At 41.0% G+C, this 16,669-nt stretch overlaps 1 protein-coding gene across 1 annotated transcript; it reads left to right on the forward strand.

The window, feature by feature from the left end:
• Window positions 1-8,415: 8,415 nt before the first annotated feature.
• Window positions 8,416-11,484, forward strand: LOC147848807 (uncharacterized; the record flags this gene model as incomplete). The annotated part of the gene is made up of 3 exons (XM_087338092.1): window positions 8,416-8,658; window positions 8,939-8,962; window positions 10,496-11,484. A coding segment is annotated over exon 3 (976 nt), but the record flags the coding sequence as incomplete, so codon positions are not given.
• Window positions 11,485-16,669: the final 5,185 nt, after the last annotated feature.

Genomic DNA, 16,669 nt, shown 5'->3' on the forward strand with positions numbered 1-16,669 from the left:
TAATTAAATTAAGTGGTGTAAATAATACATAGAGAATAACTCCCCATTGTTGCCAACTACTCAAACTTCCTAAACATGGCTAGCAACCAATCAGAAAACAAAGAACTAATAATGATAGAAGTTGTTTGAGACTCGAGGGAAGAAGCAAGTCATTGTATGGAAGAGCAAGAACAAAGCATTAAATGATAGAAAATGATTACATGCTACTTAAAGATAGATTCACGTCAAAAGAAAACAAACTGAATTGTTTAGCAAGCCCAAAAACATCATTGGCTAAACGTACAATTGACATGCTTATTGAACATAACATGTATTGAGTGAAGTATTTGCATGGTATCATTATGAACTCTAGGTTTTTGTATTTCCAATTGACTTTATGTTTAGTCTACCAAAAAGTGACCACCATAGCTTATAGAACACATAAGCATAATAACTCTAAAAGTCGGGACATAAATTGCTTTTCACTTAATTGTCTATCTTATATAGTTTAACCAAGAGTTATATCTTTCATTTGAATACAATGTACCCTATTCTTAGGTTTTATCTACCAACTAAAAATTGGTGGAAGTGCTTACAATCTTTATAAGTTTATACTATATGTTTGCTTGTTATTTCGATTGATGTCTAGTGCTCCACTTGACATTTTACAGTTGTGTTGTTAGGTGTGTGTGTAGTTCATATTGCTTTTTACTCATTTCTAGACATTTAGAAACTATACTAAAACCCTTGGTTCATATCATCCATGTAATTAACCATTGGCTTTTAAGTTGTTGGGTCCTATTTGGATTCCCACAATCTCAATCTGTCGTGGATGATGGCTATATGTGATTGTGACCAAATTAAGAATGCATACATGCTAAGTTACATTTGAACCCTACTTTGTCGAATGATACATATATGGTAGGATCCACCTATGAATCTCATTGAAATCCTTGAATTTGAACCGGTTTGTAAAGCCTTGCTCAAATTAAATGGGGAAAAATGATATTGATAGATGTGGAAAAAGTTGAGGTTAGTTTCTTTACATTTATGTAGATTTTTGTATTTTATTTTAATTTCTTACAAAGTGTGCAAAATGGAAGATAGTCCCCATCAATGAGAAGGGGGGAGGGGTACATGTATGATATCTTCATCTACCGTAAAGTGAACACTCAATTAATAACTTCTTGGTGCCTAATCATTGACAACCTCGCTGAAATTGATGTATTTGTGGTGGTGGGCTTCCAATTGCATGCATTGATAGCAATTAAACATCACTGATGCATACTTTATGCTGGAAGTAGATCAAATACTTCAATTCTATGCATTTTGACTTTTAGCTTTGAATATTTATACTAACCTTAAGGATCAAAGTTTTTGAAGAAGTTTAGACTGCAATATTTCAAATTTCAATAATCACATTTAACATTTGGTATGAATTTATTTTGAGATCATTAACCATGTATAATCTAACTATAGATTAGCACAAAAAGTACATAACACCATTATACATCATTAATGTCTAAATATAATTATAGACATGAAGTGATCATTTACTTCTTGAAGTTATTTAAAAACAATAACCTATTAGGAGATATGTGTGCATCTAGGAATTTTAAAGCTAAAAAATTTAAATTATAGCAAAACAAAAAAATTAGAAGGTTTATAATGTGAGGCAAATTTATTTATTTTACTTGGCACACAAGTGACAACGTTACAAAGATGTAGTGTGTTTATATGTGTTCGTTGACATAAAAAACATAGTGATAAGAGCAATAGTAGGCCTAATGCCTAATGCATGTTGGCAAGTTTGGTGGGTAAAATCTCAAAGATCCGGAGTTGCGTAAACTCATGCATGCTTGTGAAATGTAGAGTGGAACTATTGAAGATCTAAACCAGGTAAGGTAGCTCTAATGGCATTGGTGCATAAGGTTTCCAAGAGTTCACAAACGAGTTAGCACTCCTTTGTGTGTTTTTAGATCAAGCTTCTTTTCTTGATTAACACAGGCATACTTGTAAACACACACCCCTGTGCGTGGAATAATGTATTTGTACTCAGTGACTATATGTGTTGGAATTTGTGATGGTTGTGTATGTGGATATGCATTTATGTGAAAATGAATTGGTGCAATGTGTGGGTATGTGTGTTTGTTATAAATGTGATGGTGAATTTGTATGCGTCCCACAAGGACACAAGTGTGTTCTTCTCTAAGATAGCCTTATTGAGCACTTTTTTTGTGTCAAACTTTTGTAGATGATGAATAACCCGTTCGGCCTTTGCAAAAGTACATCTCCATAGGTTCCATAGGAAAAGAAACATTTTCACTTGTGAGGCCCCAAGCAAAGATGTCCTTCATGTCAAGCCTACATGATCAACTTGCTTGCGGCCAAGGAAGTTCTCCTTCCCCCTATTCACTTGTCGTTTCTTGCATGATGCAATATCACTTATGAATTTAAGCAAGAATATGGCTAAAAGGAGAATCATTGTCATAAATCATATACAATTATAAGTTTAGCAACATAAATTAAATTAACTAGAATGTACATAATTTGAAAGCCCTTTAGGCTTTGAAGATTAAGGATACAAGAACATTGGGAGGATATCTTTGAGTTTGGGCATGGTGAGCCTCTGATCAACGACTACATGCCTTGGTCATCACCAACCTCCTACACACCCTTGTGATTTACTGCCCTATCATCAATTAGTTGATAAAGCATGGGCATTCAAATTTCGAAACTTACAAAACTGACAATGAGCTCCCTTACTGTTTATCTTTCAGAAGCTCTGTTTCCAGATATGCATCATCCCTTTTTCTTTTGAGCATAGGCTTGTCCTTAATCTTTTATTTGTGTGTCTCTGTTTTAGCAAATGTATGTCTATGTATCTACATTTACACTTGAACTTGAAATGAGATCCTTGATTATTGTATAGCTTTCAAGAGGTCTTTTATCAAATAAGAATAACATTCTCTCTTTTAACATGCACAATTACTTTTGTTTTTGATCTTGCACGTGTCCTTACCTTGCATGGGTAATCCCCTTCGGCAAAATATATGCCCATGTATATGCATTTATGCTGGAATCCCAAAACCCACAAACTTGACGGTGAGTTCCCTTGTTTATGGTGATCGCATTTGCCCAAAATGTCAATCTATTGTCTATTGTAAAACGTCACTTTTAAGCACCTTTCTCCCTTTACACGGACATCCCCCCCCTCCAAAAAAACAAAAAAAAAAACAAAAACTAATAGATGCTATAGTACGTGCCAAAAGATGGCATGAGTGAAGTGGTTATTATAACTTATGATGAGGGCCTTCTTAATCAGGATTTCCCACTTCCCTTTTATTCATATACTATCTCATTATACAACAAATCCATAAGGTTTGCACAAAGCAAAGGGTCATTCATCTTTTGCCTACCAAATTGACCGCACACATTCCTTCCATCACACCCATGTGAACCATCGAATCCACCCGATTTGTTTTAAAATTGATTCAAAACAATGGCGCTTCGTACATTATACCATACTCAATGAGCACTTTTTATACAAGCCCCTCACAGTGGGATGACACAAGTACTAACAAGTACCTAAATGCTCATAAGTGAGCATCTAACACTAATTGCCTATTATATTCCTATTACTAAAATAGGAATGTAGGCCCCTAACGGCCTATCGACTTCTTCAACCGATCCTCCTCAACCAATACGACTATCGACTTCTTCATTTGACTTGGCCTTTCAGCCTTTAGCTGATTCAACCCATGTTGAGCTTGTCACACAACACTCCCCCTCAAGCTCAACTTCAAGTTGTCGTTCGCTCCAGTTGGTCCCTCGCTCCGGCACCTCCTGGCTTGTGCTCCTCGACCTGTTCGGTCCTGCACACCTTGACTTGTTCAATTGGCTTGTCTGCTCCTTAGGCCTTCGTCGACCTTCTTTCCACCTCTACGGCTTCGGTGCCCTTCGACCCGTCCGATGCTTACATGATTCGGCTCGATCAAATCATTTCCCTTATCCGAATTGGTTGTCTCCAATTCTACTTCACCATCGGCTCTCCCCTTGCCTTTGGTTGGCTCCGACTCTAGCTCATATTCTCCGTTGCTCCCCCAATTTGCTGGTCTCCCCTTCGCCGATTTGCTCCCTTATGTTCTCTCAGCTCTTTCAATTGTCCCCTCGACTCTCCCCCTCTAGTTTGACACATCGAGGTGCTACAACCCAAGCATGCTCGAGAATTGCCACAACTTGTTGAGTCCAAGAAGTTTGGTGAAGATGTCGACCACCTGCCGATCGGTCGGAACGTTGTCATGACGTTTTTGTGCCACGATGAGAAAATAACCTCTACCAAATTATACGAACTAATTCAAATATTTGTTAATGGTTGTTTAGCTAAGCAAAATCTAATAACTTGATAAGAACCGGTCGCCACATGATTATAATATTATGTGTAAATAACTAGTTGAATCTATGAAAAACATAATACTGAGTAAAATACTTTAAAGCTAAATACCTATTATCAACGCATTTTGCTATTATCATTATAAGGTATTTTAGATATTAAAGCTATTACCCACTTTTAAAGCTAAATACCTATTATCAACACATTTTTGCTATTATCACTATTAGGAATTTTAGCTATAAAAGCTATTACCCACTACAAATTAATGTAGATGCCTCTTAGGCATGGGTGACACTTGAAGTCATTCACCCACCTTCCTCATGTATAGAAGGGGGGGTGAGTAATCTTATCAAAGGGGGAATATAGACGTGAAATACGATTGTAATAAGATAGCCAAGAAATACTATTGTAATTAGATATGCAAGAAATACTATAATAATCATCTTGGAATTATCAATACAAGCTATTTGGTTTCTCCTCTTTCTTTGACAAGAAGCCCGGTGCTTACTTCCAGGATTCACAATTTTGTTTTCTGTTGCACGTGTATGCTGTGATCAACATCACTGTGGCGAATTCGATGTGAACTAGGGAAGTTAAGAGAGATGGAGAACCAACAAGTAGTCTCGGAGCCACGAATAAACCAAGAAGTCGTTGTGGAGCCACAAATCAACGTGGTGCTGCAAATGATTGAAAGAATGATGCAAACCCAAGAACATGCAACTGACGAATCAATCGAGAAAATAGGTCTCTTTGAAGGTAAAAAATTCTTACAAGTATATATTACTAAGATGGGAAGTAAAGGGTTAAACCAACATTGCTCAAATGAATTTTGTGAGGATGGTTGAACTCCCTATGAGAAATAGTGTCTTTGAACTTGCAACAAGTTTTAATGATTGGATTGCATTCGAACAAGCTTTATTAATGAATACATGCTTGGTGATACAATCCGAGCATCAAGGAGGAGTTTCGTAGATTGGGTGAACAAAGAGGACAAGAAGATTTCGGTGATGGAGTTGTTGAATTAATTTGAAGCTCGTTATAACAAATTAACAACGACATAAATAACTCTTTTGGAACTGGAGAAGGTCATATTATTCTTGAAGGCATCAGACCGATCCTATCGAGAAAAATTAGTCGCATTCCTTGAAGACTGGACTACACCCATTGGTCTAGTATCCGATTGGAATCAAGCACACGACGCATGCAACAAAATCAGCAAAAGAGCCCAATGGTGTGAATATCTTTCGATTGCCGGGGGTACGAAAGACATCAGTTCTCGAGATGAAGTGAAGACTGATGAGGATCAACCGGCCACAACCGGTTATCTTATGTGCAAATGAGGGTGCAAAGATCGTAACGATAGAAAAATAAAAGAAGATGGAAAACTAAAGTACAAAGACCCAATGTTTTTAACATGGAAAATCCTAAGAGGGAAAAACCACGGGAGTCCACAAAATCCAAAATATATCACTAATTGTAAGAGGAATGTACAAATAAGAATATCAAGGTAACGACCTTGAGTCCTTTGCCTACAAACGGTTACAACATATTTTCACTCTAACTCTCTCTCTCTCTCTCTCTCTCACGCTAGTTTCAGAGGTTACAACAACATTCTCACATATAAACGATCTGCCCTAGTTGTATGTATATTAGTACAACTTTTATGGATACTTACAAATATAACCTAACTTAGGTGTGCAGAAACATATTTACTAATATGCCCCTTTCTGAATGCCGATTCGGATCTGGATCCGATCTCTTTTCTTCATTGGATCCAACTGATCCAACTCCTATTTTCTTCTTCCCATCCGGAGGGACATATTTCCTAACAAACTCACCCTTCACTCTGAGATGGGGAGCTTCGTCAATCCAGCCCATCTCCGGCATGCATCTAGTTCTTTGCCGACAACACCTTTGTCAACATGTCTGATCCATTCTCCGTTGTGTGGATTTTCATCAGAACAAAGTCCTTCTCCTCTACCCTCTCCCAACGCCAATGGTATCTCCTCTAGATGTGCTTGGTCCTCGAGTGGTAGGAAACATTCTTTGCAAGGTAGATGGCACTTTGGTTGTCGTAGTAGAGTTGAAATTCTTCTTGTCGAATTCCCAGCTCTCCAATTAACTCCTTCATCCAAATTATTTCCTTGTTGGCTTTCGTTGTAGTCATATACTCTGCTTTTGTGGTTGACAACGCCACGACCTTTTGTAGCCTCGACTGCCATGAGAGGGCTCCCCTTGCATAAGTCAAATTACATATCTGGATGTGAACTTGTTGGTATGCACATCAGTTGACATGTACGAATTAGTAAAACCTTCTAATATGGGGTTACCTGAGCATAATCGGAAGCACAAGTTTGAGGTGCCTCTCAGGTATCGGAGTATCCACTTGACCGGAACCCAATGCTCTTTGCCCGGATTGCTCATGAACCGACTAACGACTTCGACTACATATTTGATGTCCGGCCTAGTACATACCATCGCATACATCATGCTTTCCTCTAGATGTGCTTGGTCCTTGAGTGGTAGGCAACATTCTTCGCAAGGTAGATGGCACTTTGGTTGTCGTAATAGAGTTGAAATTCTTCTTGTCGAATTCCCAACTCTCCAATGAACACCTTCATCCAAATTATTTCCTTGCTGGCTTCCGTTGCAGTCATATACTCTGCTTTTGTGGTTGACAACGTCACGACCTTTTGTAGCCTCGACTGCCATGAGAGGGCTCCCCTTGCATAAGTCAGTACATATCCGGACATGAACCCGTTGGTATGCACATCAGCTGACATGTACGAATAAGTAAAACCTTTTAATATGGGGTTACCTGAGCATAATCAGAACCACAAGTTCGAGGTGCCTCTCATGTACTAGAGTATCTACTTGACCGCAACCCAATGCTCTTTGCCCGGATTGCTCATGAACTGATTGATGACTTCGACTGCATATCTGATGTCCGGCCTGGTACATACCATCGGGTACACCAGGCTTCCGACTGTTGAGGCGTATGAAACCTTACTCATCTCAACCTTCCCCGTCTTCGTCTTCAGACATTTTCTAACGAATAGATTGCTATTGGTCGGTAGTGTTGAGGTGACTGGCTTTGCACTTTCCATGCTAAAATTCTGGAGCACTTTCCTCATGTACTTCTCTTGTGACAACCACAATAACCTCTTTGTCTGGTGCCGGACAATGTGCATCCCCAGGATCTGTCTTGCCGGACCCATATCCTTCTATGAGAAAAACCTACTCAAGGCCTTCTTTAGCATTCTGATAATATGGTCTCGTCCGACAATCAACATGTCATCCACGTACAGGAGGAGGACGAGGAAGTCTCCTCCGTTGAACTTCTTCACAAATACACAGTGATCGGCTTGTGCCTTGTAGTACCCTTGATCGTCCATGAAGGATTCAAACTTCCAGTACAATTGTTGGGGAGCCTACTTGAGTCCGTAAAGGCTCTTTCTCAACTGGCATACTAGGTTCTCCTTTCCTTTTTCGACGAATCCTTCTGGTTGCTGCATATATATCACCTCTTCCAAATCACCATGCAGAAAGGCCATCTTGACATCCAATTGTTCGACTTCAAGATTCATGTTGGACGCTATACTCAAGATAGTTCGGATGGATGTCATCTTCACCACCGGAGCAAAAATCTTGTCGAAATCCACTCCTTTCTTCTGCTAGAAGCCCTTCACCACAATGCGGCTTTTATACCTTGGTGGATTTCCGCCATCTCCCAGTTTCAACTTATACACCCACTTATTTCATAGTGCCCTCTTTCCTTTCGGTAGCTCCGTCAGCTCATATGTGGGGTTCTCATGCAAGGAATCCATTTCGTCTTGCATTGCACTTACGCACTCTCTGTTGTGGGTGTCCCTCTTTGCTTCCTAGAAGCTCTATGGCTCCCCCTCATTGGTTAGTAGCACGCACTCTTTGTTTGGATATCTTTGGGGGCCCAGCCTTCTGTTTCTCAGAGGGTATCTCCTTCCTCTATTTTCCTCAGTCGGCTCGTGTTACGGGCATGACCATATAATATCCCGTGGTGAGAATTGTCGTAGTATTCTATACACGTGGATAAGTGTGAGGGTTAAACAAAGAGTCTAAAGAAGGGGAGGATTACTTTTAATCCTCGGGATTGAGACAACCCATGAGGCCAAGTGTGAACATGGCTGGGGGCCTTGAGAATTACTATAAATAAGAGGCCTAGCTACCCTCATTTCATCATGCATTGACTACGTCGAGACTCTGTCCGTGAGTGGAACGACTCTTGTAGCAAGCGCGCTATCATCCAGGTACGACTCGACGCCAAGGCGGTGGTATGGGACGCCGATCGAGGCTCGAGTCCGTCTCGATCCCTTCGCTCGGGGGTGGTCGGGTGGATCGGCACCCTTCTTTCTCTCTTTTCTCTCTATTCTTTCTAGATCTATCATTGATATATCCTTATTTTATGCTTACTTTAGTACCTAATCTCTAATATTTGGTATCAGAGCATATGTACTAACGTTTCTTTTGGTTTTCTTTTTGTCTTCGCGTGGGATGGCGATTGATCGTTGTGCGGTCGCCTTCATGCAGACAAGGATTAGCGAAAGAACTTCGGTAAATTTTCCTTAATTTTTTTTATCTAATTTTTCTTCTCCCTTCTATACATGTGTATACTTAATATGTAGTTTTTTTTTCATATATTCAATGATGTTGAAGTGGTATTTAATTGGTTATCGTTTGACATATAAATCATATGTGATGAGTGTCGTATGCGTACGAGGTTACTACCTCAATTGCGTATTACGTTCACGAACATATGTTACGTTCGCGTACGAGGTCAATACCTCGATTCGTTCGAAATGATATGCGTTGGGTTTAGTATGCGTAAGAGGTCAATACCTCAATTGCGAATTACGCTTAACCTTATTTTTGGATGTTTCGTGTGCGTAGAGGTATATGCCTCGATTACGTATCCCGAATACATCATTGTTGGCTATATAAAAAAAACGATTCATTTAGTATACGCATATGTGGTCACTTATATACGTCTCTGATCGTATATATGTGATATATTGACATATGTGTATATTTTAGATTACGTGATTCATATCAAATGTTTTCCTACTTGGGGAGAGGATTTTGGTGGCCGTCCTCACATTTTTGTGAGAATGGCGTTGTCACCATCCCTTTTATCAACAATTTTTATTGTTGAAATTCCCGTTGGTCACTTTGATATTTCGTTACGTAACGAACCTCGTATAGCCAAAATGATGTTGAATACGTCGGGCTTGATCCACATCAAGTAGGGTCGCTCTAATGACACACGTATCCAACATCTCCCCTCGTTACATGGATACGATGCCACCATGAGCTCGTTCTTACGAGTGGCATTCGTAATGACGTGACCATGTGATGGGCCACATGAGCCTACGAAGACACAAGGGCTCATTCGGCTTGACCATTAGGTTACACTTTGGCATATGCCATCGTAATTACGAGGCTTGAGGTTAGGTAGCGTACAACCATAGTGGGTAATAAATGAGGGAGAAATAAGGCCACTTGACCTATATGTTTCTTTTAAACAAAAACATATAGGGGCAAATGCCTCGCATATCTCGAATACGCCTCAAACATTAAACATTCAAGACGCGCAATCTACTTGGTTGGCTCAAGTGTTTAATGTATTTGTCCTCGAGGTCTCGAGTTCAAATATGACCAACACCATACAACATCGTTGATACATATGACTATAATACATGTTTAGACTTTAGGTCTAAGTGCACTTCGGGGTCCTCGTAATAGGACTTAAAGAACCGAAACCACATACGTGGGCACAGAAACATAGTTTATTATTAACATTTTTTTCGTGTATAAACTATTCATGACGCGAAGATACATGGTTGAGCCTCGGGGAGCCGCCATGAAAAAAATCGATATAGAGATCAGGGAAAGGCATTCATTTGTCACCCCCATGGTTTTTAAAACACCTCTGTGTTACCATAGTAACCTGATCTTGAACCTCATCTCATACGTCTAGAGGGGTATTGACGTGAGATCATGATATCGATTAATGTTTGCCCATGATATGTTTACACCACGACAAGATGTTATGACTATTTGTCTGACCTTATCTTATTTCTTTGCCAGAAATAATCATTCAATGGCTCAGAATAACGACCCGATGCCCTCCGCTCAAGCGGAAAGAACTCAAGGAAATCCTCCTGGGACAATGTCCATTGAGGCGTATATTTTACAAGTACAACATTTCCTTAGTTCAACCGCGCAACAGTTGACCGAATTTCGGCAATCTCAAAGTGCTCTCGAGGCACGAGTCATTAGTCTCCAAAATGAGATTAATAGACCTGATGAGCGTCAGGGTGAACCATCATTTGTCGTAAAGCCATTTACGGGAGATAAAAAGGAAAGAACCGAAGAAGCAATCTGCACGTGGCTGGGCCGATGGGAGTCTCATTTTGAGCTCTATCCCACGCCAGATAGTACGAAGATTGCATATGTCGGCCGAGAACTAGGGGGTAAGGCCGCCGCTTGGTGGCGTGGGCTCCGAACTTTGGGGAGATTGCCCGAGACCTGGACAGACTTTGTCACAGTTTTCAAGGGTCAATTTCTACAACCTCCCTCTCGAACCGAGGCAGCACAAGCTTTAATGAACCTCTCTAGCAGGAAGTTTTCCTCGCTAGAAGACTATGTCCACCATGCTAGAACCCAAATCCAAAAATCGGGTCTAGAAGGGGACAATTGGTTAATAGCTTGTTTTGTCAATGGCATCCCCAATTCGGACTATCACTGGATAGTGCACGATAAGGATCCAAAATCCTTCGAAGAGGCCGTTGAGATAGTTCTTCGCTATCAACGCACTTCGAAGAAGGACCATAACAAACCCAACGAAGCGCCCGGGACTAAGCAGTCGCAATTCGCTGGGAAACGCAAGACACCCAACGAATTCATGGATCGCGATTATAAGCGACAACATCCTTTTTGCGTATTCTGCAAAAAGAAGGGTCATACAAAAGAGCAATGTCGTAAGCTCCAACGAAAAGAGCACGACGCCAAACCTAAAGCTACAGACCATAAAGGTCAGATTCCTAATGTCCTTCAGGTCTATACACATCATTTGAGTAATTGTCAATGTTCTTTCCCTCATTATGTATTGGGTCCCAATGATTTACTACGTGCAAACGGGTATATCAATGGATCTCCCGTACAATTTTTATTTGATTCGGGAAGCTCACACAATTTTGTGAATGATCGTTTGGTACAGATATGGGGAATCCAACCCACCGTAAGTGATCACACCTACACGGTGCACTTGGCTGATGGAAGAGTACAACACATCAACGGGGCGATTCATTCTTTAGGAATTTCTATTGATACCTATATAGAGGAAGTAGACTTCCATGTAATGAATCTTAGTACCACCGATGTAATACTGGGTTATCCCTGGTTTTATAATAAAAGCTCTTCTTTATTTATTGATTGGGTTCGCCATTCCATTTCTTTTGTACTCAACGATTGTACGCATTTTATTCAATGTGTAAAAAAACAATCCCTCTCGATTGTTTCCTCGTGTCCATCAATATCCGAGTTATCTTGTTCTACGTTATTTTATTGTGTACTTGACCCGGACATTCACGTTTACAATATCGATAATGTCTCGGGTCAATTAACATATTTTGAACAAAAACAACTTGATGAAATCGTAAACGATTTTCGTGATGTTTTTCCGAGTGAACTACCTGATGGTTTACCTCCTAAACGTAATATAGACCATCGTATAGATATTGTACCTGGCGTTGCACCCATTAGTATACCTCCGTATCGCCTAAGTCGATCTGAAGAGGATGAGGTAGCTAAGCAACTTAAGGACTATTTACGAATGGGTTATATACGTTATAGTAAATCTCCATGGGGTGCACCAGTTCTCTTGGTTAAAAAGAAAGAGGGCACATGGCGTATGTGTATTAATTACCGACGCTTGAATAAAGTGACGATCAAGAATTCGTACCCATTGCCCCGGGCTGACGATCTAATTGACCGTCTCCAGGGAGCTCGGTATTTTACGAAACTTGATCTCCGTACTGGCTACCATCAAATACGAATAAGTGAGGACGATGTTCCTAAAACAGCATTTCGTACGCGCTACGGCCATTATGAGTTTTTGGTTATGCCTTTTGGTTTGACCAATGCTCCGGCTACATTTCAACAAGAAATGAATGACATTTTCCGAGAACAACTTGGAAAATTTGTCGTTATCTTCTTAGATGATATTTTAGTTTATAGCCGTACATTACAAGAACATGCTAGACATGTCCGCTTTGTTTTACAAATATTGCGTGACAAACAATTTTACGCGAAGATCTCAAAATGTGAGTTCTTCAAGAAATCAATTACTTATCTTGGACATCTCATAACCGAACGAGGAGTTGAAATTGATCCTTCTCGCATCGAGAAAATCAAGCTTTGGCCCACTCTTCGGAATATTCGAGAAGTTCGCTCATTCCTTGGTTTTGTCGGATTTTTGCGAAAATCTCTTCGTAATTACTCACAATTGACGACGCCGTTTACTGATCTTCTAAAAGGTCAAACGCGTAAGTCTACAAAACCTATTGTGTGGAATGCTACACTAGACCTCGCCTTTAAGGAACTCAAGGACTTGGTATGCAAGGCTCCTTCACTTCTTTTACCCGATCCTTCAAAACCTTTTGAGGTTGAAACCGACGCAAGCGATTATGCTATAGGTGCTGTCTTGTATCAAGATGGTAAACCAATAGCATTCGAGAGTAAGAAACTTGATTCTGCTCAATGTCGGTATACCGTTCAAGAAAAGGAATTATTTGCGGTTATACATGCGCTCAAAACATGGCGCCATTATCTTTATGGAAATCGCTTTGTGGTAACTACGGACCACGAGTCCTTGAAATATTTTTGTGACCAACAAGACCTGAAAGGTCGTAAGGCACGATGGGCTGATCTCATCCAGGACTTTGATTTTTCCATACGATATCGTAAAGGTTCCATGAATACTGTCGCTGATGCACTAAGTCGCATCCGTGAAGTTAACATGCTTAGCTTCACTGAAATAACATCAGATCTTTATGATCACCTTCGAGGAAAGTATCCTGATGACAATTATTTTGCAAAATACTGGGCAAGAGTCGAGTCTGGAACAGACACCACCACACCCTCGAAGGAATACTTCCACATTGCTAACGATCTGCTCTACCGTAATGGGAAGGTTTGTGTTCCAGATTTGCCTGAGGTCAAAAAGAGAATTCTTTTTGAATGCCATGATGCACCCTCAGCAGGGCACCCTGGAATACATCGTACACTCGTTATCATCTCCACTCAATTTTATTGGCCTAAGATGCGTCCTGACATACATAGCTATGTGACTAAATGTCACCAATGTCAGGTTAACAAAGCCGAGCGACTTAAAGCCGCAGGACTTTTACATCCCTTGGACATTCCCAATAATAAGTGGGAAAGTATATCCATGGATTTTATTGTTAGCCTTCCTCGCACCCAAAAAGGTCATGATGCCATATGGGTTGTGGTTGACAGACTAACTAAAATGGCCAGATTTATTGCTACTAAAACCACGGTAACAGCTCCTGAATTGGCTTACCAATTCGTTGATGAGTTATTTCGTTTTTACGGGTTACCGATGGATATCGTGAGTGACCGAGATCCAAAGTTTACTAGTGACTTCTGGACGCAAGTCTTTAAGAAGTTAGAAACTACGTTGAGCATGAGCTCCACGGATCATCCTCAATCCGATGGACAGACAGAACGAGTAAATCAAATTATTGAGGACATGCTTCGAGCATACGTTGGTGCAAAACCAACAAAATGGGAACGTTACCTCCCAATTTTGGAGTTTGCTTATAACAGCTCCAAGCATACGTCGACGGGATATAGTCCTTTTATGTTGATGTATGGATTTCAGCCACGAGCCCCGATTGATGTTAATATACATCATGATGAGTTGCGAAGTACGCAAAACTTTCTTCGGGATATGCAAGATATGTTGCATATTGCACGGGATAATATAAAAACAGCTCAAGATAGAGCGCGTTTTTATGCCGATCATCATAGGCAACCTCGTGTATTCAGCCCTGGACAGAAGGTATTTTTACGTGTACCTCACAATTCTAAGACATTGTCTACGGGTAAGTGCGCTAAGTTAGCCCCACGGTTTTGTGGACCTTTTACAGTCCTCAAACGCATTGGATCATCAGCCTATCGTCTCGCTCTTCCCGATGGTGTTGGAATCCATTCAGTCTTTCATGTAAGTCGTCTAAAAGAACTTCTAGGTTCTGGCGACAATACAGTTACAACTGAAACTCTGGTTACTTCTGAAGATTTATCTTCTAAACCACATGTACCAGAAAGAATTCTCGATGTTAAAACAAAAAAATTACGTACTAAGGAAATCCGAGAATTTAAAATAAAATGGATGGATAAATCAATCAAAGATGCCACATGGGAACGCGAAACGACTCTAACAACTAACTTCCCTAACTTTCCATTGCAAGAGTGCAATGTTTTAAAGAGGGGGAGTATGTTACGGGCATGACCATATAATATCCCGTGGTGAGAATTGTCGTAGTATTCTATACACGTGGATAAGTGTGAGGGTTAAATGAGAGTCTAAAGAAGTGGAGGATTACTTTTAATCCTCGGGATTGAGACAACCCATGAGGCCAAGTGTGAACATGGCTGGGGGCCTTGAGAATTACTATAAATAAGAGGCCTAGCTACCCTCATTTCATCATGCATTGACTACGTCGAGACTCTGTCTGTGAGTGGAACGACTCTTGTAGCAAGCGCGCTATCATCCAGGTACGACTCGACGCCAAGGCGGTGGTATGGGACGCCGATCGAGGCTCGAGTCCGTCTCGATCCCTTCGCTCGGGGGTGGTCGGGTGGATCGGCACCCTTCTTTCTCTCTTTTCTCTCTATTCTTTCTAGATCTATCATTGATATATCCTTATTTTATGCTTACTTTAGTACCTAATCTCTAATAGCTCGTTACGTCCTTCCTCTTCTATGGTTGGTTCTCCGTCTTAATCGGAGTCTATTTCTTCTTCCTTTTCAGATTTGACCGGATAACTTTCGGTCGATCCAGCTCTAGATTGGTCTTTGACTGATCCGACTCCCTGTCCAGATCCAATCGACTCACCTTGTTCTTTAGTCGGCATTCGACTTCCGACTGGCTGGGAGAATGTATTCGACTTCTCCTTCTCCCAGTCACCAATGGTCTTCTCCTCCATGAAGACTATGTCTCGGCTCCAGATCACTTTCTTCTCGGCTAAGTCCCATAGCTGGTAGCCGAAGTCGTCGTCGTCGTATCCAGGAATATGCATGGACGAGTCTTCGGGTCCAGTTTTCCCCGCTGGTCTTTTGCAACATGCACATAGGCAAGACAACTGAACACCCTCAGATGCCGGTATGAGACATCTTTGCCGGTCCACACTCTTTGTGGAATATCTCCATCCAGGGGTACTGAGGGTGACCTATTTATCACATAGACTGCCGTCATCAGCGCCTTAGGCCAAAACGTCTTGGACAGTTTTGCATGTGCAAACATGCTCTAGACTCTCTCTCCATGACGGTCTAGTTCATTCTTTCGGCCTGCTCGTTTAGTTCTGGCATTTTCTTCACAGTGTATTAGAGCTGGATTCGCTTCGACCAACAATACTCCTCAAATTTTCCTCGGTATTCTCCTCCATTATCCGCTCGAACCACTTTCAATTTCCGTCTGGTCTCTCTCTTGACCCTCGCTTGGAACTCCTTGAAGATTGACAACACCTGGTCCTTGGTATTCAATACGGAATCCCACAACTTTCGGCTATAGTCGTCTATGAAGGTCATGAAATACTGTGAACTAGCGTGAGACTTTGTATCTACATAACATACATCGGTATGCACGAGTTCCAGCAACATCTTCTTTCTCTTCGGGGGTCTTGATTAAAAGGAGGCTCTGTTTTGCTTACCGGTCAAGAAATCGGTGCACTTCTCAAGTTGCACATTCTTCACCGCCGGAATAAGGTTATCCTCGGCAAGCTTCCACATCCCCGTCTCATTCATGTGGCATAGCCTCTTGTGCCACAACTTACTTGCTATGCCAACTACCACATTTACTTCCTCCTAGCATAATCAAGCATGCATAAGATACAATGTGTTTGTCTTCTGGGCTCGGTCCACTCTTCGTGGCTTGTCATGTGGTTAGATGCTTTGGGGTCGACGTACCACACTTCCTCCGATCCGGAAGTGGTCTTCTTCATTGAGTTCGCCTTATGC

This window comes from Azolla caroliniana, unplaced genomic scaffold, assembly GCF_043228905.1.
Source record: "Azolla caroliniana isolate FFs.n. ecotype wild unplaced genomic scaffold, voAzoCaro1.0.p SCAF_217, whole genome shotgun sequence".
In the NCBI taxonomy this organism is placed as follows: domain Eukaryota; kingdom Viridiplantae; phylum Streptophyta; class Polypodiopsida; order Salviniales; family Salviniaceae; genus Azolla; species Azolla caroliniana.